Here is a 26,796-nt window from a genome sequence, read left to right on the forward strand (position 1 = left end):
CCTGTTTCCGGCCCTATAGCAACTGGCATAGCTCTGGCACTTCTCAGGCTTCATATTTCCAAAACAGCAATGGAACAAGTGCAGAACAGACAAGGGTCTTCTGCAGTCAGCCCAGCACTGCTTGAAGGCATGGCAGGGAAAGAGAGAGCTATTCCCGGACACAGATCCGCTATTCTTTCATAAAATCTAAGGGTAAAAAGAAAGACACCCAAAGCAGCCCACACCCAAAAAAAAGAACCATTCTATAACTCTGCTTCATCTTTTTGGCAATGACCGTAAGAGGCTTCTCTATCAAGGTCCTAACTCAATGCCCATTTAAGGGCAGATTTACCTAATCCCAAATTAGAGTCAATCAGTCTTCAGTCTTACACACCAAGTTCAACCCTGTCTATTACACACCCTGATCCACACCATTAGAGTCAACTGTTTCCAGGTCTGTCTCCCCCAACACCTTAAGCACTTCTAGAGACAGGGCCCAGGTCTCATAATGTCTGTGTCTCCAGTTTTGCCCAGCACAGGGGCATGCTTAGATTAGGAGCACAAAGGCCTGCTTGTTGTAGAGCGAAAGTGAGCAGGTACAGAAACAGGACAGGAAGTGTAAGGACAAGAACGTATCTTGCCTTACTCCCCCTGGAGTCCCCACCCAGTACACGCTGCCCTCTGGCCCTAGGCTCAGGCTCCCTCTCTTATCACCAAGCTCACAGCCATCTCTCCCTCCTTTGGCTCTGCACAATCCTATCTGAAGCATTCCCTAGATGGTTCTTGACATATTAGATGTCTGTTTCATCTCCTGGGTGTGTTTGGGATCTCCTTGAGCACAAGGCCCATGGACCAGCCACAGGGTAATCCACCAATAATTGTTTACAGAGGGAAGAAAAAGAAAATCAACTTCCCTTGAGCTTTCAATTGCTCATCTGTGAAAAGGTGAAAAGAATATCTGCACCAGCATCCCTCACCTGGTTTTACCTGGTTGCTCCCACAGGCTTAGATTATCTCTCTTTCGCCATGTCCTCAGCTGGTTCCCAGGGAATTCTCCATAAAGAATTCAGGCCAAATGGTTCAGCACCTATATTTGGCCTACAATTGTGTGATACTCAAGATGTCATCAGAACAGAGATGACAGCTCATTCTTCACATCCCACATCCCTCACACTACAAGGGGTGACTCATCTATGCCGATCCCAGCCAAAGACAGGAAAAGTTCCCTTGAACCAAAGCAGGACAATGCTGCATCCTGCACCTACCCACTGGTGAGCCCGTGCCTAAGATCATGTTCAGGTTCACGTCTCTAACCGGGAGTGGGCCCCTAAGTCCTCACTTTTGTGGGCTGAAGTCCTGGGGGAAGACTTCCAATCAGAAAAGAAAATAAATTATAACTTTCTACAGCTGTGTTAAAACCAATAGTTTTGGGGGGGGGGTTAATATATTTATTTATTTATTTTTGGCTGTGTTGGGTCTTCGTTGCTGTGTGCGGGCTTTCTCTAGTTGCAGTGAGCGGGGGCTACTCTTCGTTGCAGTGCGTGGGCTTCTCATTGTCGTGGCTTCTCTTGTTGCGGAGCACGGGCCCTAGGCGCGCAGGCTTCAGTAGTTGTGGCATGTGGGCTCAGTAGTTGTAGCTTGCGGGCTCTGGAGCTCAGGCTCAGTAGTTGTGGTGCAGACGCTTAGTTGCTCCGCGGCATGTGGGATCTTTGCGGACCAGGGATCAAACCCGTGTCCCCTGCATCGGCAGGCGGATGTTTAACCACTGCGCCACCAGGGAAGCCCAAAACCAATAGTTTTTAGCAGACCCAAATTATCTTTGTTTTTATTTAGGTACAATTCACCCATTTAAAGTACACAGTTCAATGGTTTTCAGTATACTCATGAAGTTGTGCAGCCATCACCACAATCTAATTTCAGAACATTTTTATCACCCCCAAAAGAAACCCCATAACCATTAGCAGTCACTCCCCATTATGCCCACCCTCTAGCTCATGATAACCACTAATCTGTTTTCTTTCTCTATAGATTTGCCTATTCTGGGCATTTCATGTAAATAGAATCATGTAATATGTGGCCTTTCCACCTAGAGTAATGTTTTCAAGGTTCATCCACGTTGTAGCATGTATCTGTACTTCATTCCATTTTATGGCTGAAAAATATTCAATATATGGGTATATCACATTTTGTTTATTTATTCCTCAGTTTATGAACATCTGGGTTGTCTCCACTTTTTCGCTATTATGAATAATGCTACTGTGAACACTCGTGTGCAAGTTTTTCTATGAAAGTGTTTTCAATTCTCATGAGTATATACCTATAAGGGGAATTGCTAGGTCACATGGTAACTCTATGTTTAACTTAGAGGTGAAATTACCTTTTAAAACACTTTAACTCACTCCTCTGCCTTCCTCTCTGTCAAGACTTTCCATGGTCAGCCCCACTCTCCAACACACCTAAAGAAGCCCAGTGGCTACCATCTTAGCTAGTGGCTACTATATTGGACAGCACAGATATAGAACATTCCCATCATTACAGAAAGTTCTATTGGACAGTGCTGATCTAGAAGAATAAGGTAATTAGAACAATTATAGCTAACATTTAATGGATGTTTACAATGGGTCAGACACTGCACCAAGACCTGTACAGGGATTATCTCTTTTAATCATCATAACAACCTCATGTAAGTATATTCCCATTTTATAGATGGGAAAATCAAGGCTTTTAGGAGTTAAATAACTTGCCTAAAGTCACACAGCTAGTAAATAGAGCCATGATTTAAACCCACAAAATCTGACTCCAAAGTCTGTCTTTTTAACCACTATATTACACACAAATGATTATAATAAGGCAAGATGTGCTAATGGCACAAATGAAGTCCAGAAAAAGAGCTAAGGGACTTCAAAAGAGTAGAAGTCATATCAGGATATCAAAAAAAAAAATGACTTCATTAAAGAAGCATGAAAAAGAACCACTAATCTAACCTATTCATCCTATACTCTAGGCCCCTTCAAGCACCATCTCCTTCAGAAAGTCTTCTTGGATTACTCCAGTCCACACTATTCTCTTCTTCTATGTTTCACATTTATTTAACCACTCTCTAACTAGTTAAGAAATTATCTGATTTGTAAGTTCCCCAAAGACAAGAATAGAGGACATGTTTTAGTCTCTTCTACGGCCCAAGTGCAGCAAAAGCAGAACTCAGAGCAAGAGGTTCAATCTAAATGTTTCTGGAGGACTGCTGACTATTATTACTCCCTTTGGTTGGATTCAGACATAGCAGGAAACAAGGCCAAAATGAGAGAGAGCAAGAGCAAGAGACAGAGACAGAGAGAGAGAATGCGAGCACCGCACAGGAGAGTAGAGAAATCACATTCTTGCTCCTGGAGGCTGAGCTAAATAGGCTCCAAATTCCCCAGGCTATTCCCTTTGACCAATTTACACAGAGCTTCACTTGGAGCATGGGTTTCGCTCTCAGCCCCTGAATCAGGGCTGCATCAGTCACTGTTCTGAATAAGGTGTCACGCAGTTTCTAGTGTAAACCAGTTCCTTGGTCTTCAAGGTGCTGAAAACATCTGGCTGGCTCCCACACTACTCACTCATCCTCTTGACTTCGGAAAGGAAGAGCCAAGCATCATGCTATCACCATTTAAGAAAGCACTTTCGGGGGCTTCCCTGGTGGCGCAGTGGTTGAGAGTCCGCCTGCCGATGCAGGGGACACGGGTTCGTGCTCCGATCCGGGAGGATCCCACATGCCGCTCGCGGCTAGGCCCGTGAGCAATGGCCACTGAGCCTGTGCGTCCGGAGCCTGTGCTCGGCAACGGGAGAGGCCACAACAGTGAGAGACCCTCGTACCGCAAAAAAAAAAAAAAAAAAAATGCTTCTCAGTTTAACATAATCCTAGTAGTTCAAGGACAGAACCTCTCTCAGGCAGTAGAAACCCAGAGCACTGACACCACTGAGAAGTACCTGAGATTGCTATCCGGGCTACTCCACCATTCCCCAGGTCACCAATCAAGCCTGCTGAAAACCCAAACATAGATGTTCTGCCTTGAAGGTAGGAGGAGAAATGCCAGAGAGAAACACAAATGTGGAAGGCATGGCAAAGAAAACACCAAGCCAGAAATCAGTAGACCTGAGACCTAGTCTCAGTTCTGCCCCTAATTAGTTATACGACCTTGGGAAGTCACCTGCCTTCTTTGCACTTGTGTTTTCTGATATAATATGGAAATAACAATTCCCTCCCATCATATTTCACAGGTTTACTGTGGACATGACAAGCAAAAAGACAGGTCTTGAATAGGAGAATGCTTTGAAAAGTGTGAAGCACAAATTAATGAGGGGCCATTATGATATGACTACCACAAGCTGGCTGGAGAGAAGATTAATGCCCATGAAACAATTAGAAGGTGAAACAGTAGTGAATTAGGTGCCAAGTTATATGGCACAGACTGAGAAGATTATACTCTGGATAGGGGTATTCTCAGGGATTAGTCAGAGAAACTGCATAGAAAAGAACAGACAGGATTGAAGAGGGATGGAGAGCAATAGTGGCAGCAAAAGTATGTAGCCAGGGAAAAGAGTGGTGAAGAAGCAAGAGAGGAACAGAGCTGGATCATACGCTGTGTGTTGGGAGCTCTGAGAGGCCACAATGGGAGGTAGGGTAAGGCCAGACTGTGGAGAGGAGACAGTCAGGCCAAGGAGCTGGGGCAGGATGCAGTCAGCAACAGGGGACAATGGGGGAGAGCAGAGCTGGATTTCACAGCAAACATTTATTGAGGACTAATAATGCGGTAGGCGCTATCTCAGATTATAAGGATACAGAGATGGAATAAAACATGAAACTTGCGCTCGTGACTCTGTGTCTGAATCCTACTCTACCAGCTTCAGTGACGTGTACATCAAAGAACAAGCTTCACAATCACAGAATTCTGGATTCAAGTCCTTGTGCCACCATTGCTAGATGAGTGACCTTCATCAAGTAACCAAAGCTCTCTAATTCCCAGTTTCCTTATTTGCAATGCAGAAGTAATAATAATCTTTCATAGGATGGTGGTGAGTACTAGATATAAAGCACTTAAAAAAAGAAACTTGGTATGTGCCTTCTCGACATACAACAAATGATAACTATTATTATCGTTCACTAGCTTTGTGACCTTGGGAAAGTTGCTTAACTTCTCTGGGCTTCAGTTTCATCATCTGTAAACTTCACAAGGTTGTTGTAAATATTAAAGGAAATAATTGGTCTAAAGCACCTAGCATAACAACAGCTCAGCAAAATTCCTTCTCTTCCCTCTGTCTCCTTTCCTCAAGCCTATATTTGAGATCTCCCTTGTAGCAATGCTCAGCTCCCAAAGGAGGGCACTGAGGACACAGCCAGAGCACCTACTGTCTCTACTTCTAGAAGACACCAGGTCCACTTAACCCCTAAACTAACCCTAACTTACCCAGTGCCTGACTACCCCCATCTAGGAACATGTTCTTTAGCTGCTTCTGGCCAAGTGGCTTCAATTCAACTGTCTGATGGCCAGACAATTCCTCCCTGCTTACTCATCCTCCAAGAAACTAAACCAGAAGAGAAAGCTCTGAAGTCTAAATGTTGATAAAAGAAAGGAGAGTGGTATTATGTCCAGTGTCTTAAGACCACAGGATAGAAAGGAGAGGCACTGAGCACCCTTGCCGAAGGGCAAATATATCCCACTGGTCTTGTGCGCATATGACAAGGGCAGGCAAATCTGCTGCCACTTCCAACAGTTCCAGGAATGTCTCAGAAAAAGGCCCTCAGCCTGCTGGAGTCACCCAGGCATGAGGGAAAATTAGGTTTTCACTAGCAAAGGTCAACTCATAAATACCTGATTAACTCATGCAAACATGCTCTGCTCCATGTGCTGTGAGAATTTACAACTGATCCGGAGCAGAAGTCAAGCTGAGGACACCTTTCAAAGCTATAACTAACAATAACTGGTGTAAGGGGAGGCAGTGATGGCTGGCTATGAAAGCCTAATCCAAATCAGGTGGGTCCAGACTCTCCAGGGGAAGCTGCTCTTTCTGGGAACAACCTCTGCACAAACCTGCAGGGCAAACATTATCTTGCCTTGAAAGACAAGAGCCAGACCCTCCCACCAAGACCCCGGGAAACACAGAGGCAAAGCATATATATTCCAACACTCCTGCTCAATCCCAGGGACTTCTGTTTGTGAGGAAATAATACCAATAATTCTAATCTCACACATTAGAAAGATGTGGTCAGATCAAACCTGTGAAGCCATTGGCTAGGCTCCCCAAGCAGATCTGCTTTGTCCTCGGTGCTTCCATCCCACTTTGCAAACCAGGAAGGGAAAACAAAAGGAACCATCTTTCATTGAGCACTTACTAGGACTTGTACAAAAGTTTTAAAACCTTTACTTTAAAAAAAAATCCCCCCAATTATCCTCTGTAATAGCTAATCCTAGTCCCATTTTATAAATGAGGTAACTGAGCATCAGAGAGATTAAGCAGCTTGCTCAGGAAAGGGGCTGGTGAAGGGCAGAGCCCAAATATGAACCCAGTCTGTCTGATTCCAAAACTTAGCCTTTCTTTCCACAAATATTTATCAAGAGCCTACCATGTGCCAAGTACTGCTCTTGGGTGAAAACACAGCAGTGTAAAAGACAGACAAAAACTCCTGTCTTTATGGAGCTTTCATTCCTAAATCAAGAACCCTCCATACTTAGCATACCATACATTTAATAGGTAGACATCTGTATTTCTTTCTCCTCCACCCGACAGGACTCAACAGATACAGAATGAAGGGACGAATGTGGCTCTTTCTCTCACCTCACAGGAATTCCTCTCAGCTGCTGCCCAAACAGCATTCAACAGTTTACTCATCAACTTAGCATTCTTCTTCCCACCTATGTCATAGGTTTAAGCCACATCTTTTTCTTGTTGCTGTTTTGGCTGTGCCAGGCAGCACTCAGGATCTTAGTTCCCAGACCACCAGGGATCAAACCCATACCCCCTGCATTGGGAGTGCAGGGTCTTAACCACTGGACTACCAGGGAAGTCCCTAAGGCATATCTTAAACCAAAAGCCTCCTGCAGTGCTAGCAAATTGGCTCCAGTCACCCACTGAGTATGACAACAATAGTATTTCAGAGTTTACAAAACACTTTACATACATTGTCTTATTTAATCCTCATAAAATTAAACAGGGTAGGTATTGCTTTCATTTAACATGGAAACAGACACCCAGAAAGGTAGTTACTAGTTACTTCTGTCCTTAGACACAAATGAGTAGTTGGAACTACACAGTTCTAGTCCCAGAATGCATTCTTCTCCCCTTCGCCTAAGGACATCTCCTAATCTATTGCTAATACTGGAGAAGGCAAAACGGTATCATGTCACTATCTAGATCATTCTGCTGATTATGCTATTCCAGATTTCCCACTGTATCCAAACAGAACAAACAAACAAAAAACACTGTGTTTCAGCCTACCTATTTTGGAATTTATTTTGATTGTCATTAATATTTTATTATTTTCCCTGTTAAAGGTCTTTTAACTGTATTTTGTTATGTTCTAATTTGCCATTTATTCCCAAAGGAACAAACTTTTGATGTTAAACACTAAACATATATGCTATATGCATAGAAAAAGGCATGAAAATACTTTTATAATTTTTTTCAAGTCAGTGAGAAAGATAATTCAACTTTTAAAAATGCCTTCACAGGCTTGCCTTCTTCAGGAAAGCCTTTATCCTGTGAAGTGAGGCACACCAGTAGGCAGAGGCTGCAGAAAACATAAGACCCAAATGCAGGGTTAATAACTTAGCATGCTCTTTGCAAAAATAACCCAAGTACCCACAGTCAGCAGGAATATTCCAGCAACCAAGGCCAGGCCGAGGGCTTTGTCATAGTACTTTACTCCAGGTGGCACTGATCTGACTCTTAATCAAAGGGAGACTACGAGAAAGAAACTGTAAAGCCAGATGCCAAGGAAAATGACCTGAGGGAAAAGATGCCTGCTCCTTGGGAACCCAAAAGGCATGCTGCCTAGAAGGCCCTACTGCCTCGAGAACAACAAAGCACACTCCCGCAAACCAAGAAGACCCAGGCCTGGCTTCGTGCAGGGAACTAGCCGAGACTATGCCCAAAACCTCTCTCCTTACCAGTCTGTCATGATGCCTGAAGTTTCAACACTACAGCTTCCTTTGGGTCTTCGGAGAACACATCCTGAGGGCCACAGCTTGCAGGAGTGGGAGCAGCCAAATGAGGGAGGTAGATCCATGCCTCATTGGATATCAGCCAGAATAGAGGGAAGGGCAGAGTGCTCTGGAAAGGCAGGTCAAGAAAATAATTCTGGCTGTAGGAACTGGAGGCAGGAAATTTGCTCAGCTTAGAAAGATATGAGGATAGGAAAGTGTTTGTGCTGCCTTAGGAAGGTAACCAGAGGCTTTGGGAGAGACCTGGATTTGAATTCTGGTTCAGTTGCTTACAGGCTGTAATGACTATCAGACAAATTATTTTCCTTTTATGAGTATTTTCTCATCTATAAATTGGGCATTATGAAAAGATGTGGCCATATCTCAAAAGACAGCTGTGTGAAACACTAGCCCTGACCTGGCACATGGCAGGACTTAATAAATATCCCTTTTTCTGGAACAGGAACACACATCAGGGAAGGATACCCCAGGGCAATGGAAATTACTTGCCAGCTGACAGAGCAAAGCCACTTGAGAGCTAATAGAACAGACAATCAACCTGAAAGGGCACCTTGGGAGTCTGGAGAGTACCAAATCCAGGCATATGTGGATGCAGGGCTCAGCCTACATCTCTCTCCACCATGAAATGTGTAGCCGCCCATTCTGGACAGAAATTATTACATCATCATGCATTTAGTTAGATGTGGAAATGGAAACCCACTCCTCAGTTCCCCAGGAAAGACCGCCCCATGCCAACTTCTGGTACTCCAGGAGTCTGAAGCAGGACCTAGTACAAGGAAAGTATTGAGTCCAGCTGCCAACATTTTAATTAGTCCAACCTGAAAAGTCTATAACCACAGGAGATTACAAGGAGCCCCCAGGGAAAGCCTCTGCCCTTCACTCAGTTCAGCCAATTAGATCTGTTCAAGTGCCCTAATTTTTATCACTGAATTCCTGGGGGAATCAGGCTTCACCAAGCTCTGACTTCTGGCTGAGAGTACAGGTACGTGCTCAGCTCAGGAAGAGAAGTTGGGTGTGGGTTACAAGAAAGGCAGCATCAAGTATGCCCTGAGGCCCTGACACCCTTCCTGCATCAGTAAACTAAGAATTGCCCTCTTGCCAGCCTCCATCCCCCACCCCAGTGTCCTGCTGTGACCTATTCCCCCAGTGGATATACCCTAACCTAATCCGCACTAGCAAAGGCTAGTTTTTTGGGGGTTTTTTTTTTTGTCTTTTTAACATCTTTATTGGAGTATAATTGCTTTACAATGGTGTGTTAGTTTCTGCTTTATAACAAAGTGAATCAGTTATACATACACATATGTTCCCATATCTCTTCCCTCTTGAGACTCCCTCCCTCCCACTCTCCCCATCCCACCCCTCTAAGTGGTCACAAAGCACCAAGCTGATCTCCCTGTGCTATGTGGCTGCTTCCCACTAGCTACCTATTTCACGTTTGGTAGTGTATATATGTCTATGCCACTCTCTTACTTTGTCACAGCTTACCCTTCTCCCTCCCCATATCCTCAAGTCCATGCTCTAGTAGGTCTGTGTCTTTATTCCCGTCTTACCCCTAGGTTCTTATCTAGAAACAATAAATGCTGGAGAGGGTGTGGAGAAAAGGGAACACTCTTGCACTGTTGGTGGGAATGTAAATTGATACAGCCACTGTGGAGAACAGTATGGAGGTTCCTTAAAAACTTACATATAGAACTACCATATGACCCATACCACTAGTGGGCATATACCCTGAGAAAACCATAATTCAAAAAGAGTCATGTACCAAAATGTTCACTGCAGCTCTATTTACAATAGCCAGGACAAGGAAGCAACATAAGTGTCCATCAACAGATGAATGGATAAAGAAGATGTGGCACATATATACAATGTAATATTACTCAGCCATAAAAAGAAATGAAATTGAGTTATTTGTAGTGAGGTGGATGGACCTAGAGTCTGTCATACAGAGTGAAGTAAGTCAGAAAGAGAAAGACAAATACCATATGCTAACACATATATATGGAATCTAACAAAGGCTAGTTTTGATTCTCAGTTCAAGGGTACCCTCAACCCAGTAATGCTTGTATTTTAAAGGAGATTCTCCAGAATGAAAATGACTTCAAGGCTCACAAGAATCAAGCTGCGTGGTACACCGGGAGCAAATGTGAAAATTGAGGCGCAGAACGGTAAAGAGTCTCGTTCAAGTTAATGACAAGATATTACACTCAAAAGCTAACAAACATCACTTTTTCTAAGGCTCAGCCCTCTGCCTTACAACTGTACCAGGTGTGGCCACACTTTTCCAGTTGTCATTAACAGTTAAAAAGGAAGGTTATAAGGAAAAGTGAGAACCTAGGAGACATAAAGTAGTAAAAAGAGGGGAAGAACCAGGGAACTGTATAGTTGATCAGACAATTCAGAAAAAGAGAACTAATAATAAATTACTCACATCTGTATAACACTAAATACTTGTCACATTATCTCATAAAATCTGCATTCATCAACCTTGTGAGATAGGTTCAAAATACCTGGCATGGGGAAACTGAGGCCCAGAAACGTCAATAGTATCACAACCACAGCTAATTCCTAGTCTACTGTTCTTTTTTATTAAACTAGATTTTTCATAAAGAAAGTTATGAAGACTCAAGAGAACTAGAGCTTCTTGACTCTAGCTAGAAAGAGGGAAGAAAAAGAAAAAAGGGTTCAAGGGAAAAAGTGGAAAAAAACACACTTTAAGACAGAAGCTACAGGGACTTCCCTGGTGGCACAGTGGGTAAGACTCCATGCTCCCAGTGCAGGGGGCCCAGGTTTGATCCCTGGTCAGGAAACTAAATCCCACATGCATGCCACAACTAAGGGGCCCGCCTGCCACAACTAAGACCCAATGCAACTAAATAAATAAATAAATAAAAAAGAATCAGGCCCTCTTTAAAAAAAAAAAAAAGGCTACAAAACAGTAAACAGCTATCTCATTAATCAGAAAATCTTCTTGCAATCCCCCTTCCACCCTCTCAGAGGTTATGTGACAAGACATCAGACAAGATGGCCAGTTTCATGCCTGCTCCCATGACAATGAGCTGACACAACCACAGACCTGCTACCTGACAATACCTGAGCAGCCTCCTCCCCCTCTCAAGATGACGCAGGAACATGTGTGCTAAACCAAACAGATGACTACAAGAGGACTCCAGGTACTAGTTTTGATCAGCAGCTGCACCCTGGCACCTCTGTCCCCAGCCAGGGCTTACTCTAGTCCAGCAGGAATTTCCCCTCAAAGCATAGCCTAAATTCAGCTAGCACTGTGCCCCCCCCACCTTGAGCCAGCTGAAGGTTGGTAGAAGACCCTGGGGAAAAGGGATAGTAATCATCTTCTCTCAGGCCAAGAACTCCTGACAGGGTATGATGGCTTAGTATTCCTTCTGCAACTCCATTTCACACTAGAAAATTAGAGATGTGTGACTGTGGAAAACTCAGCATGTTCCCATACCTGAAAGCCCCAACTGCAGGTGAGTGAGTAGCCTAGGAAGCCTAAAGTGAAAGGAGACCTTCCCTGAGAAACTGTGAGTTTGTCTGCTCTCACTCGGCCAAAATAATCACTGTATATATGGCTCCAACCCATGCCAAAATCCTGGAATAACACCCTCACATAGCACTTGAAGGTTTCACAAAGTGCCTTATCTTCCATTGCCTCCATGAGGTTAATATTCCTTTTATTGCAAATTTGGAAACTAAGGATCAGAGAAAAAAAGCAACCTGTTCAAGATGTCACAAATGGGGCTTCCCTGGTGGCGCGGTGGTTAAGAATCCACCTGCCAATGCAGGGGACACAGGTTCGAGCCCTGGGTCCGGGAAGATCCCACATGCCGCGGAGCAACGAAGCCCGTGTGCCACAACTACTGAGCCCATGAGCCACAACTACTGAGCCTGCGAGCCACAACTACTGAGCCCGCGAGCCACAACTACTGAAGCCCGCACGCCTAGAGCCCGTGCTCCACAACAAGGGAAACCACCACAATGAGAAGCCCGCACACCGCAACGAAGAGTAGACCCTGCTCGCCACAACTAGAGAAAGCCCATGCACACACAGCAACAAAGACCCAAGGCAGCCAAAAATAAATAAAATAAGTAAATTTATATACAAAAAAAAATGAAAAAAACAAAGATGTCACAAATGGAAAATGGCAAAGCCTGGAGTTGAACCCAGGTATTCCTATCTGCAAGAGTCTCTGATTTTCCTGCAGTGAAGGCCCAGCTTTGTAAGGAAGCTTAATAGCTAAAAACAAGAGACCTGTATTCTCAGACTTGGAATCCACCAAGCAGTTCTTGTATGACCTTTGGCAAATCCCTTCACATCTTTGGGCATCAGAAAACTCATCTGTAAAATGAAGTGATGTAAAACAAGCGTAGAGAGAAGACAATTCTTTGGTTCCTAGAGTACTGTGAAGTGTAGCCCTTGCCTAGCACGTCAAAAAAAGTCAACTACCCCCCTAGTCATCACAGCCTAGCACTGGCCCCCTCCTTCAGACTGCCATATATTTTCTGTTACTGGCACCACCAGGCACCTCATTACCCACACGCAAAACATGGCTACATCTTTGCCTCTTTCCTTCCCTCCCTACACTTAAACACTGAGTCCTACTGATTCTGCCTCCATAGTACACACCTCTCTGCTCATGAACAATTGCAAAGTCTCCTATCTAGACTCCCTGCCTCCAACCTCATCCCACCAATGCATTGTGCATGTTCTGTGAGATTAATCTGCCTAAAGCAAAACTCAGGTCAAGTCTCTCCCCTGCTCAAAACCTGCAAGGACTACTTACTGCCTACACAGCAAAGTCTGAACTCTTTAGCCAAACACTGAGGCCCTCCACTATCTTTCCTCAATTAATCTTTTTTTGCCTTATTTTATCATACTCTCCTTCATAGATGCCACTCTCCAGCCAACCTGGACTAACCAATGTCCCCTAAAGACTCTTCACTTTGTCTCACTCCATGCCTTTATTCATGACATTTCCTTTGGCTGGAATGCTTCCCAGCCAGAGGAAACCTTATATTTCTGCCTGAAGTACCTGAAGACCTACTAAGCTGCTACCTCCTCCATAAAGCTTCCCTGATCTCTCCAGGCAGAGGTGATCCCATTTTGCAATAGGATCACAGGTATTATTCATAGGGCACTGAAACTAGATTGCCTTGCACGATAAACTGTAAAATGGGAAACCCATTGTGAGGATTAAACAAGATTACGTATGTGAAAGTATCTAACCCAGTCCTGGTACAGAATATGTGCTCAATAAATAGGAGCTCTTATTATGATAAGGAAAAATGTTCGTACACATCTTAACTTCCCTATTATATTCAACCCTTTTACCGGGCAAGGTATAACATACATGTTAAATGTTAGCTGAAGAGGTAAACACTACATAGATACAGACCCTATCCCAAAGCTTATATCCACAAGAGCTCAACCATAATGCTGTTTTTGGAGGATACAAACTGAACACACAGCACTCTGTAGCTATACACTTCACCAGTGTGATACTCCCATTCAGAATTTATTAAGTGGATACACTTTCTCATTCCCTCCCCCATCCCCTACAAATGCCAATCCCAGGTTATTCCAGGCCACTTAGGCAATAGAACAAACTAATGCCACTAACAGTCTGATAAATTGTACACTTTTCAATCCAAACACACATCTCTACTTAAATTCATATAGCTGTTTCCACAGTTATTAAACAAGAATAGAAACAGCATTGGCCTTTGGGTCAGATAAACCTAAATTCAAATCCTGGCTTAGTCACCTTGGGAAAATTACTTAAATTCTCAGAGTTACAGTTTCCCCATCTATAAAATGAGAAAAATATCCACCTTTAAGTGTTGTTATACAGCTGTAAAGCACCTAGCCCAGGGCCTAGAAGATAACAAGTGCTCAATAAATAGCAGTTATCATCATCATTCTTTTTTTTTTTAATATGTATTTATTTTGGGTTGTGTTGGGTCTTTGTTTCTGTGCGAGGGTTTTCTCTAGTTGTGGCAAGCGGGGGCCACTCCTCATTGCGGTGTGGGGGCCTCTCACTGTCGCAACCTCTGTTGTTGCGGAGCACAGGCTCCAGACGCGCAGGCTCAGTAGTTGTGGCTCATGGGCCTAGTTGCTCCATGGCATGTGGGATCTTCCCAGACCAGGGCTCGAACCCATGTCCCCTGCATTAGCAGGCAGATTCTCAACCACTGCGCCACCAGGGAAGCCCCTCATCATCATTCTTATCATTGAAGTTATTTGAGTTGTCTCAATTACATACTTATCTCTTTAGCAATACACAATATGAGTTTCAGTGAACTTTGCCCTTGTCGGCAAAAGTTTCTTGAAATAAGACCTCCACAAGTCTGAGTACCCAGGTACACACACACACAGAAGCTGCTTTCTAACCGGTGTATGTGTTACACCTGAAGGGCACCCAGCTCCCCTGGTCCCTACATTCCAGATGCTGGCTCTAGGAACTTGGAAAACACAAACACATTTGCTTTAATGTACACACTGCAGTGATGAGAGCTCCGAGAGCTTCCTACAAGCCCTGAGATGACCCAGAGAGCCAATCAGGAGCAGAGCTACTGAATCTCACTGGAGAAAATCAGAGGCACATGAGACTTGGAAGCCTGCCTGCCAGCCTGCCTGCCTGCCTGCCTGCCTGCCTGCCAGTGAGATTTCTGGTCATTACTTAGGCCAACATTCAACACAAGGCAGCCAGGAGCTCTGTAAAATGGCTAACAGGAAAAGGGACAGGTTTGGCCCAGCGGGGCCATGCTGACAGCACAGCTGACTCTTTTATGCCTCTGCCTCCTTTACCAAGTTCCCCTAGAGGCCCCGCCCCAATGCCTTGAAGGAAAGCTGGTGTGACGTCTGCTCAGGCTGGAGTTCTCTGAGGCCCAGGGAGTTCGCAGAATCGGAGATAACCTTTAAAACACCAGTGATCTTCACTGGGCTATCCTACCTCGCTGCTGCAAAGCCCAGCATGAACGAAGGCTCCCTTCTCCATCCCACAAGCCAGGCTAAGGAAAGTAGTTCTGTTCCTTCAGCTGCCTCACATTTGCCCTGTGGTAAACCCAGGGGGTCCATGGAGCCAAAGCCAAGCAGCAGCAGGAGCCAAGGAAGCCCCGCCCACAAGCCTCATCTCAGGCCTCCAGGAGCACAGCCCTGCTCCACTCCTACTACAGCCACCTGCTCAGGGCAGCCAGTGCTATGGCAAACAGAAAAGGCCAGCCAGAGTCAAGGGCCGAACCGTCCCCCAGTGCGACTGGTAACTGTCGCTGCGCGCAGCTTCAGGAGGTACTCAGTAAACAGGGATGAAGTACCAGGCAGCAGAAAAATAGTGAGTGCCCACAGAACACCTCAGAAATCCCCCACGTGAGCTCTACCCCTAATCTCAGGGCACTCTTGTCCAAGCTCGTCACTTGGCACTCTCCCTCCATGACTACTCAATCCAAAGATCAACTCGTTGTTATTCATCCATTTATTCAGCAAATATCTATTGGGCACATACCCTGTGACCCGTACTGTGATAGATACTAAGGACGGGTGCTATGGTCAGAAAAAATAGACATGGCTCTTGCCTTCAAGAGAGAGGAAAATATGCAAAAAAAAAAAGGCTTTAAAAGCTATTTCATACAAGTTTTAATCCCATTTTCAAGTGAGGAAACTGTAGTTTGGATCATACTGTCAGTAAGGACTCAAGTCAGTGCCCAGTGCTCTTGATTCCCACATCAGGCTATCTCTTGCTTTAAGAGGCATAAGTAGGGTGTGAAGGGCACAGAGAGTATTGTAGATAGCAAGTGCTACCGGAGTTTGGAAATGAGAGGGAGTTTGTGGCTAGCATTAATGTCAGGGATCACTTCACAGAGGACTCAGAGGTTAGGTAGGAAGGAAGGAGGAGAGGGGAGGACATTCTGGGAGGCAGTAAAATGGCATTCATAAGTAAAGGCAAAAGAGAAGCAGTATAAGGTGTGCTCTGCAGACCAGGACAAAGAAAAAAGCCTGGCTGGGCCAAAATGTAGAGAGGGGAACCGAGGAAGATGAAGTGGGCAAAGTGGTCTGGGGCCGGAACCCTGGGTCAGGAAGGAAACTACCACCCATAGAGGGATTTTAGGGTTTACACCGTCTCTATTCCAAGCTCCCCAGCAGAAAACAAAAGTACAGTGCTGTTGGCTCATTTCAGGTTTTTCCTTGCAGGTCTCTCACTGAAATAAATCTGCTCCACTCTGATCAACATGACAGGGCCATAGCCATCCCTACTCAAGTCTCGCCTGCCTTAGCAAGTTGTGCCAACACAGGCAAGGCTTTGTCAAATTCTCAGTGCCCAGAAAGGTCCCCCTAGGTGGCCACGAGTAACCCCACAGGGCTTTAGATACATTTACCCTGCCTGTGGAGGCCCCAAATCTATACATAAAGCAACCAGCTGAGCCAAACAATGGTGAGATATGCAGTACGACACTCTGACCCACCTCCTTCGGGAAATCTGCTCTGTACATCAAAACAAACAGATCTCTCCTTGCTTGAATTGAGATTGCCAGGGGAGTACAGAATGCAGACATTAGTCACCATACGCCACAGATATCACTGGGCTTCTTTTTCTGCGCATCATATAAAAGCTCCCTAGCTGGGCAGGGAAGATCCTCAGAAGCAGCACTGACTTTGCATACCCCCCCAGTTCTGCCCAGCACAATTTCTGTGAACACAATACAATATTGTGAACTGCTTTCTGGTTTTCCTCTGTATAGGTCTCAGACCCCCTAACAACCCAAACTGGCTGTGTTAGGGTAAAGAAGCTCCACAACAGAGTGGGAACAGCATGTGAATAATAATCAGACAAAATTAGATTCTGGCCCCAACTGAGACCTTGGGCAAATTTGTTCCTGTCATATGTAGACTGAGGAGTTTAGTTGAGATGGTACTTAAAAGCCCTTCCAACTTTGACACACTAGGATGTGATAGCACCCAACATCAACAGCCCTAAAGGTCAGAGTAAGTTTTTCAGCTGTCAATGTGTAAGTCCCAGTTCAATGCCACTTATAAGTCTAGCTCTCAGAAGGCAAGTTGGGGCAGTAAAGCCTCCAAGGTCAGTGGCTGTACAATGTGCTCCAGAACTAAAGGTACCAAACAAGGAGTTGGGAGGCATGACTAGAACCTAGGATAAAAATCTAGTTTAGAATTGGGTTTAAAACAGGGGAGGAATACAGGTGGAAGGGCCATGTCAACTCTACATGTCAAAGCAATGCGGTCATGCATGAATCAAAAGGACATAATACCAAAGGGAGTACAGAAAGACACCACAAGACTCTAGGAGGCAAGCAAAGGAAGTCAGAGGAAAACTAAGAGGACTCAGCACCCATTGTTCCCAAGATCATGGCCCTAGAATGATGTCACAGGCGTCCTCTATGATGGCCCCCAGTGATCCCTACCCTCCTGGTATTCATGCCATTGTATAATCCCTTCACCTTGACTTGTTTCTAACAAATAGAATATGGCAGAAGTTGTGGCACATCAATTGCAAGATTAGGCAATAAAAAGATTGCAGCTCTCATCTTGGGCACTCCCTCTTGGATCACTTGTCCTGGGGGAAGCCAACTGTCAGGTCATGAGGCAGCCCAGTGCAGAGGCCCATGTGGCAAAGGACCAAGGCCTACCAACAACCACATAAATGAGCTTGAAAGTAAATACTCTCCCCGCAGTTGAGCCTTCAGTCCCAGCCCAACAGCTTGACTACAACCTTATGAGAGACCTTGAGCCAGAGGCACCCAGCTAAGCAGCACCCAGATTCCTAACCCACAGAAACTGAAAATAATAAATGTTTACTATTTTAAGCCTCTGCATTTAAGGATAATCTGTTATGTACCAATACAGGTAGGGACTAGGCCCATCTGGTCAGCCGTTTCAAGTCTGCAGGTGGGGCTAGGGAAGTGGTTACAGCCAGCAAAAGGAAGGGGATATAGGCCGGAAATAAGGTGAAATACTAGCACCCAGACTTTATCAACAGCTTCCCTATGGCCTAGAGTAAGCTTTGAGTAAAAGCCTAATTTGGTCACACGCAGGGTTCATATAAGTCTGGTGGGTACACCTGATGTAAAACAATGGCACTACAGCAGTTCCAGAGAAGCAACTTCCATTAGAGAGGCGCAACCGTAAGAAGACACTCAGATTCTGACTGAGGCTTTTCCAGGCCCATAAAAGCAGAGGTTGTGAGGACCCCACTATCCCTAATTGTGTAGTACTTTAGAGTTTATAAAGCCCTTTCACCACATAAGTTATCTCATTTGATCCTCACTACAAATCTATTCATTAAGGTTATGCTCTTTCTACAAATGAAAAAACTAAGGCTGAGAGAGGCAAAGTGACTTACCCTCTACAAGGTCCACAGACAGTAAGAAAAAAAGCTGGAACTCTGAAGCTCCCCTAAATCCAGATATTTATGTCTGCTGGCTGTGGCCAACTGAGACCCTTTTGCCAACCAAAGCCAATCATCTCATCTGAGCTTCTACCCAGCCCCACCCACTCATTTCCCAACTCTCTCCTCCCCGCTACACATAGGTCTTTTGTGGAACTAGACAGTTTCCCAGCTACTCCCAACCGCATTCTCATGCTAAGGCCTGCAACAATAAGAGTCTGGTTTCTTTAAAATCCTAGACAAACTTCTTCCAAGCAAAATGAGGCCATTGGACTCAAACTGATCTGGATAACTTTTTTAACAAAAGCAAAAAACAAGAAATTCTATTTTTTGTTTGTTTGTTTGTTTTGCCTCACCACATGGCTTGCAGGATCTTAGTTCCCCGACCAGGGATCGAACCTGGACCCCAGCAGTGAAAGCACAAGAGTCCTAATCACTGGACCACCAGGGAATTCCCAAAATATGAGAAATTCTAGAACAGTGAACTTTCTAAATAAGTGAAGCTTATTTCTTCCACTTTACCTAACCCTTTCGAAGTAAAACTTCTTCAACTTCCAACCTAGTAAACTACAGTTGAAAAAGAACCAGACGATAAATCCCCTTCAATTCAGTTTTACAAACTCTACAGTATGTAAAGTATACCATGTGCCAAGGCTTGTGCTAGGAGCTTCCTGTCCTAACCGTCGAGGAGTTTTTATAAAGGAAGGCCGGCACATACACAGGTAACTCCAACAGGGTAGCATGATTGGTAAGATTATAGACTCCATCATCCTCCAGAGCAGCACTTTGTCATAGGTGACAAGACTACTCAAACACCTTTGTTAGCACAGCTATGGCCAGACCATTGAGGCTAAGGCTCTGCATGCCAGATTGGTGAGGGACACACTGACAGGTACTGTGTTTTGATAAAAACAACAAGGGCTTGATACACAGATCCCCAGAGTTATGGTTCTGATCCTGCCACTTTTTAGTTATGTGACAAAGAACACAAATTTCTCAGCTACGAATTCTTCACCTTTAAAATGGGCATAATGGGAATTCCCTGGTGGTCCAGTGGTTAGGACTCCATGCTTCCACTGCACGGCGCAGGGGTTCAATCCCTGCTTGGGGAAGTAAGATCCTGCATGTCACGTGGCATGGCCAAAAAAAATGGGCATAATAATAAAAACAGGTATACCTACTTCCAAAGTTGAGGATAAGATAAAATAATACGGGCTTCCCTGGTGGTGCAGTGGTTGAGTCCGCCTGCCGATGCAGGGGACACGGGTTCGTGCCCTGGTCCGGGAAGATCCCACATGCTGCGGAGCGGCTGGGCCCGTGAGCCATGGCTGCTGAGCCTGCGCATCCGGAGCCTGCGCTCCGCAACGGGAGAGGCCACAACAGTGAGAGGCCCACGTACCGCAAAAAAAATTAAAAATTTTAAAAAAAATTAATAAAATAAAATAAAATAATACATTGAAAAGGGATAAACAGATCTGAACTTGGATGAAAATACAAAGTGCCCTGGGTGAGCAACACCATGAAGGGTTGCTGAAAAGCCCAGAATATGTACCAAGATATATGAGAAGGTATGAAAGGAAGAGAGAAAATATGATCCATTCAAACAGGCCCTGATTTCAGCTTTTCCAACAAACTTTAACAGAAATTTTAGGCTGGGCACAATAAAAACAGAGATAAATAAAATACAACCCCTCCTCCTTTCTTCCACAAAGAGCTTACACTTGTAAGTGAGCAAATATATGTACAGTGTGCTATGTGTTAAATTAGAAATTTATACAAAGTATCCAGGGGGTAATAAAGAAAGCTCTGTATTGTTATTACTTGATTTCTTACACTGTGTTATGGGCACAGGCGTATTCAATGTATTATTCTTTATACTTAGTTGTATATCTTAATAGTTCATAATTTTTTTTTGATCAGCAGTAACAAAAAAAGAAAGCTCTGTTGGAGACCCAGTTTGGTATCTTTCACTCTCCCAAAAACTTTGACAGCCAGAACTGCTGGGTTTCCTGGAGAATCATTTCTCACAGAAAGCAGTATACCACAGCATGCCCATGAAGTCACTCAGCACTGTATCTCAAAGCCACTCAGCAGGAAATGAGGGGCCCCCTGGGGCTCAAACTCAAGTCCTGTGAAGACCTAGGAAACCCTCCCATCAGGACCTCATCCCTTCCTTGTCAGAGAACAGGAGTTCTTAGCATGATGGCTCCACATTCCTAAGGAGCCCATGAGAAGAATTGGGGGGGGGGTGTGAATTTGGATGGGAAAGAAATTACATCTTTATTTTCAACATTCTCTTACTGAAAGTTAGCATTTCCTTCAATCATACATAATAACCAACCATAATATTATTAGCACTACCTATGATTTTGTCACCAACAGAAAGTACAGACATTTTCATGTCACATTACATTGGTATAGATATCTCCAAATATTATTCATAATCATCATTACTTCAAAATTACAGTAGTTATGAGACCTGCCACAGACCACACGTGACTGCAGTCTTCCTGTCTACCAGCCCTCATGCGAGGTAGTTGGCCAACTGTGAAGCAACTCTGCCCAGTTATTGTTCAGCCGCCAGTGAGACCCCATGTGCTCACACTGGTGATCCAGACCTCTACAATGCCCCCTTCCCTCCAACAATCCCCAAGTCAGACCACTCCCCACCCCGTTCTCTTATGCCTCCGCACAACCCCTCCTTCCAGGAAGCCCTCCCCAGCCACCTTAGCCTAGCTCAGCCCACGCAGAGCTCTTGTAATCCTTAGCCTACACTGTCTACCCTGCTTGGTTTTGTGCTTCATTAAGCCTGTGCATTATGTTGTATTTAATAGTCTCTAAATATATATCCCCACCCCCACCCCCAAACTAGACTACTTTGGTAGCCCTAAATTCCTTCCATAGTACAAAGCAAGCAGTAAGCACTCATTACAGACTTGTGGATTGAATAACTGATTACGCCAGGGTCCCTGACTCAAATGTCTTAGTCTAGTTCTACTAATAACCCATTGTGGAATTTCTATGTGACGCCTCTCTGGACATCAGTTTCCTCATATGTAAAAATAAATAAGTTGAACTAACTGATGTTTCCACCTCTTAACTTTTGAATTAGGCAACCACTTTTTATCTCCCCAAGATCTGAGAAAAATTATGGAGGAAACTGAGAAGCCTCCCCCAGCTCTCCCAGGCAGGGTTAGTCACTTGCTCCTCTGGGCTTCCCACAGCCTTTTGTATGCATATATCATACCTCTACTACAGCGCTTATCACAAAGTTCTGAAAGAGTGTATAACCTAGTGGCTGAGGTGGAGGTGGGGAGAAGAGTCAGACTGCCTGGGTTCAAATTCTGGCTCTATTCCCTACTATCTGTATAACCTTGGGTAATTTACTTGACCTCTCTATGATTTCAGTTCCTCACTTATAAAACAGGGATAATACCAAGCACACAGGATGGCTGTAAGAATTAAAAAAAATAAAATGTTTGGAATAGTGCCTGCCACACAGTAGGCACTAAAAAATGTCAGTTGCTATTATTGTTGATGTTACTGATGTTATTAATGTCTTGCTAGGCACTGGGTTCCTACTTCAGCTGGATCTCTGTCCTCTTCCCGTTCTCCATCACAGTACTCTGTTTATGTTTTCTTCCACAAAAATTACAAGACACTATATTTATTTATGTATTTATTTTCTATCTCCCCACTAGACTGTAAACTCCATGAGGGCAGAGAACATGTCTGTTTTGTTCATCCTTTAATTCCCAACACCAAACACAGTGCCTGGCCCAGAGCAGGCACTCAAATATATGCTGAATACACAGCACGTGAGCTGACACTGTTCAATGTTTGCTGAATAAATTAACCTGGTTAAGGATGATTGTCAAAGCTGAGGTGTGGGTGCAGATGATGTCCTAGCTGCCCCAGGATTAGTGTGACCCTCTGCCCATCCCCCAATATTAGCCTCAGCCAAGCCGCACCCACCTGCCCTTGGCTCCAATCCAGTTCCGGGAACCACCCTCAGCTAAAATTAGCATAGCCACCAAGATGGCCAGGCCATTTATAGCCTTGGAGGCAGCAGCAACTAGCTGGGTGGGCAGGCAAGACTCTGGCCTCCCACTCCATTAGGGGTGAATTGAGACGCCAACCTGCACTCCATAAACTGCCTAGAGGCCTATCCTCCAAAGCCCAGTTCTAGTTATACTGAGTAGAACCACAGTTCCTGAGTAGAGGTCCTCAACCAACACTGGCAGTCACAACTCCAGACTCACGTGGGACCCCTCACACACATTCTGCAGGAAACATTTTGAGTTTCTGGAGGCAATGAGTCCAGAGTCTAAGGGAGGTTCCAAGCATCAATTCCAGGCAGTTTCAGAAGTGCAGGCTTCAGAGCAGCACAGTCAAGCACAGATCTTTACTGAGAAAGTAACTTAGCACAACTGGGTATACAGGCATCAAAGAGCCAGAAGGTGACAGGAATGGCCTCTCCCAATGAGAAGGCCTTCTAGCAGAGCACCTGCCTTCCCTGGAGGGGCAGACCTTTAAGATAGCCATGTACATCCAACAAGAGAAAAAATGCAATTTTCTGGCCCCTGCAGAAGACCCTCCAGAAGAGAAAAAGACAGCCTTTTTTTGGATCTCTGCTACAGAGTCACCAGGGGCTGCCTAACTAACTCACCAAGAGGAAAGTAACATTCTCTTGGCCTTACCTAGTGCTCCTTTAACAGGGCAGGGCCTGAGAAGACAGAAGAAGTCTAGGACTTAAGAATCAGAAAACGTGGGACTTCCTTGGTGGTCCAGTAGTTAAGACTTTGTCTTCCAATGCAGAGGGTGCGGGTTCAATCCCTGGTCAGGGAGCTAAGATCCCACATGCCTTGCAGCCAAAAAACCAAAACATAAACAGAAGTAATATTGTAACAAATTCAATAAAGACTTTAAAAATGGTCCACATCAAAAAAATCTTTTAAAAAAAAATCAGAAAACTGAGCATAGGACTCAATTTCTTCAACAATAAAAATGGGGATAATACCACCTGCCCTGTATTCTAATAGAGCAATTGCGAGACTATGGGAAAAACAGCTGTGTAAAATACAAACTTTAGAGAACATACAAATTGACTAGATATGTTGAATCTGATTTAGAAAAGTGGAAGCTTTAAGGGTAAGTAAAACTCCTGTGTTCTGAGGATACAGAGGGACTGGAAAGGCTACAAGAGTTCCTGGCTGTGTAGACAGCTCCTCACCAAATCCTTTAGAAGAGCCCCGTCCATGAGCCCAGTCCACCTCTTTGCAAAAATGAGTTCTTATCTGAGTCAAAGTCCCAGACAGGCCCAAGGTGATAACCTACCAGAATAACAGTGCTGGGGCCTCCAGGTTACCAGAAACTATAGTCATTCCCAGCACCTAGGGTCTCTGAGATTTCCTCCCTGGGCTTCAATATTACTGTGACAATAGAAACTAATTTCTGAACTGAGAGGAAGAAAAGACCAAAAGAGAAGCCTAAGTAGTATAATCAACACAGCCAAGCCTCTAAAATATGTTGTGTGGAGGGCTGTCTCCATAAGCTCAAGCCAGGGGCTGCTTACGAGGGATGCTGGAGTGCCTCTTACCTATGGCATGTACAAACACACAAATCTTCCTGACAGCTAGCTAATGCCTAAATTCAAAACTTCATCTCTTTTAGCACTGTGTCTAAAATAAAGAACACTTCCTCCCCCCCAAAAGAAAATGCATTTTATGTCAGGCACTCATATTTTAGGGTGAAAAAAGGACATATTATCAGTTACAAACAGGGATGTCACTGGGACAGCAGAGATGCTCCTCAGGTCTTCTGCACAGTTTGACCTACATCTGCCTTCATAGCCCAATGAGAGCCAAGCTTTGAGCTAGGGTTCAGGGGCCAAGGAGACACTGTATGGAGAAACAGGATTAATATGCAAGAAGGACCTATCTTCAAAGCAACAGCCTAGGTGCCATGCTTGTACATAGGGCAACCCTGGCCTCACTTGGAAGCCAACCCTTGGTGTACCTGCAGTCACACCCAGCCCAGTCAAGGAATTTAAAAGGGGGTTTCCTAAGAAAGGGTCTAGCACCAAAGCCAGCCTCTGGATCCATCCATGAAACTTCCTGGCCACCATGATTTACGCTTCCTTTTCCTCCTTGTATCAACAGGTATTCACTGAGGCGTCCCCTCACTTGAGCTTGCCCCGCCGTAGAAAGAACCCAGCTATAAACTCTCCTCATTCTGCATCTCACTACTTTGGGCAGATCACAGTGACCGGGTGAGAGAAACAGGGATAAAAAACTGAATACCTCTAAGCCTTGTGTAAAACAACTGCATTTTAAAAGTGCTCTTTCTTCTGCAACAATACCAGGGCTCCTACTGTTTGACAAGCCTCCATAAGTGCATAGGAAAAACCAGGACAGATCAAAAATATTGTACAATTCCTACCCTCATCAGTCAGAAGAAACAGAATAAGTCAACAAGTGGTCCCAGGAATTACATCATGCCCATGTCAACAAAAGGCCATTTAACTCCCTGGTGGTAAATAGGATTCCATCTAAGGAACTGCCTTGATATTTCAAATGGGCACAGCTAGAAGACAGCAGATTACCTAAGGGAAGGGAGAGAATAGGGTCCCCACGCTCATTGGAATAGAAAGGCACACCTCGACACTAAGTTAGAGAGTAATAGAGTTGGCCCAGTCCTGACTCTTCCTACCCAACCCAAGTAGCCTCAGCGTCCCCTGTGCTGCCAAGTGCTGAAACTGGCCAAGAGCAACAGACTTATCATCTGCCCAGGGCATCAGTCCAGACAAGTAGTCATGAGAAGGGGTCTTGACTTGCTGATCTGAAAGGCCAAGGTGCCCCAAAAGCAAAGCTCTTTCCACTGCCAACAAAAGATATCCTGAGGAGGGATGAGGAAAGTTGTTCAAGAGAGACAAAGACATTAGAAGGGAAAGAACTCTTTGGACTACTAAGAACAGGCAGTGCCATGTGTGGGTCTGCCATCAATCGCAGGTGTATAAACCTAGGGTTTGACTTCCCCACTTGGGCAACTCAGTTCTTGTCCGTGGCCAAGGCCTTACCTGCTACAGTGGACTCCTCAGAACTGGCCCCCGAGCCGGTTCCTGTCGTCTTCTCGCTGTGGCTTTGGCTGAGGCTCTGGCCGTGATGCAGGAGAAGCCCCCAGAGGAGCCACAGGGCAAGACGGGCGCACACATCCATGACTCCAGGTCTCAGTCAACATGCGCCTGATGTAGACTCCTCAGGATCCCAGAGTCAAAGCTGGGAGCCCGGGAGTGCAGCTGACGGTCCTGGAACCCCAGGCAAGATGCCCTCGAGGTGCCGCAGCTGTCCAGCCACCCGTGAGTCTGCCTCCTCAGACAGCCAAAGGTCAAGTGCTCCAAGTTTGGGCGCGGGAGGAGGGCCGGCGCCTCGGGTCCAACAGTGGGTCCGCCGGAGCTGCGACGGCCTGAGTACCCGGTCGGCTCGGGCCGCTTCCGGAGAGTTTGGACAGGGTGGCCGCGGAGCCGGTGTCAGCTCCGCAGCCGGCTACACCCCTGCCGGAGGGGGCGGGAGGGCGGGACCTCCAGCGGGCACCGGAGTGGGGGAGGGAAAGAAGGGAGGGAAAGAGGGGGGCACCTGGCCTCGCACCGCCGAGAATCGGCGAGGGGCACAGGTTCGGGAAGGGCGTGCGACTTCCAGGCCCCCGCGGGCGCAGGCGGCTCGGGGATCCCAGGCCTCCTAGGCCGAGGTCAGTGCTCCCGCCCAGTCCCGTGCCCAGGCGGCCGGCGGTGCCCAGGTTCAGCAGGCGGACGCGCACGGGCCAGGCCCGGGACAGAGGCTCCCCGGCGAGCGGGCGGGAGGCGCGGGGCGGGCCCGGGGCGGGCGGGGGCGTGCTCTCCCGCAGGCCCGCCCCGCGCCGCCCGGCCCCCAGCGAAGCCCGAGCCCGCCCCAGCGCCCGGCTTACCCCGGAATAACCTGTTAGAGACAGCCGCCCGGCACCCCCAGACCCCGGAGGGCTCTCCCGGCTCTCGGCCCGCTCTAGTCTCCGCCAGGACCCCTCTCCCCAGCCAAGGGTCGGGTCCCGGCCTCCCTTTCCCCCACGAGAGCCCCTCCCGCACTAACAGCCCGCGAACGAGCGGGCGGGCCCCTGACACGCAGTCGCTCAGGTAACCCAGGCCTGCGGCGGCAGCGACGATGACAGTA

The 26,796-nt window shown here is 45.8% G+C and overlaps 1 protein-coding gene across 2 annotated transcripts in view; it reads right to left on the bottom strand.

The window, feature by feature from the left end:
- STIM1 (stromal interaction molecule 1) overlaps nt 1-26,439 on the bottom strand; it is a 192,534-nt gene extending 166,095 nt beyond the window's left edge. For both annotated transcript variants that reach the window (XM_079930329.1, XM_079930328.1), the window contains exon 1: nt 25,674-26,439. In XM_079930329.1, the coding sequence (XP_079786455.1) occupies nt 25,674-25,812 (139 nt within the window). In that variant the 5' untranslated portion in view covers nt 25,813-26,439. The remainder of the gene's footprint in view (nt 1-25,673) is intronic.
- Nucleotides 26,440-26,796: the final 357 nt, after the last annotated feature.

Source organism: Stenella coeruleoalba (genome assembly GCF_951394435.1).
Source record: "Stenella coeruleoalba genome assembly, chromosome: 8".
Taxonomy (NCBI): Eukaryota; Metazoa; Chordata; class Mammalia; order Artiodactyla; family Delphinidae; genus Stenella; species Stenella coeruleoalba.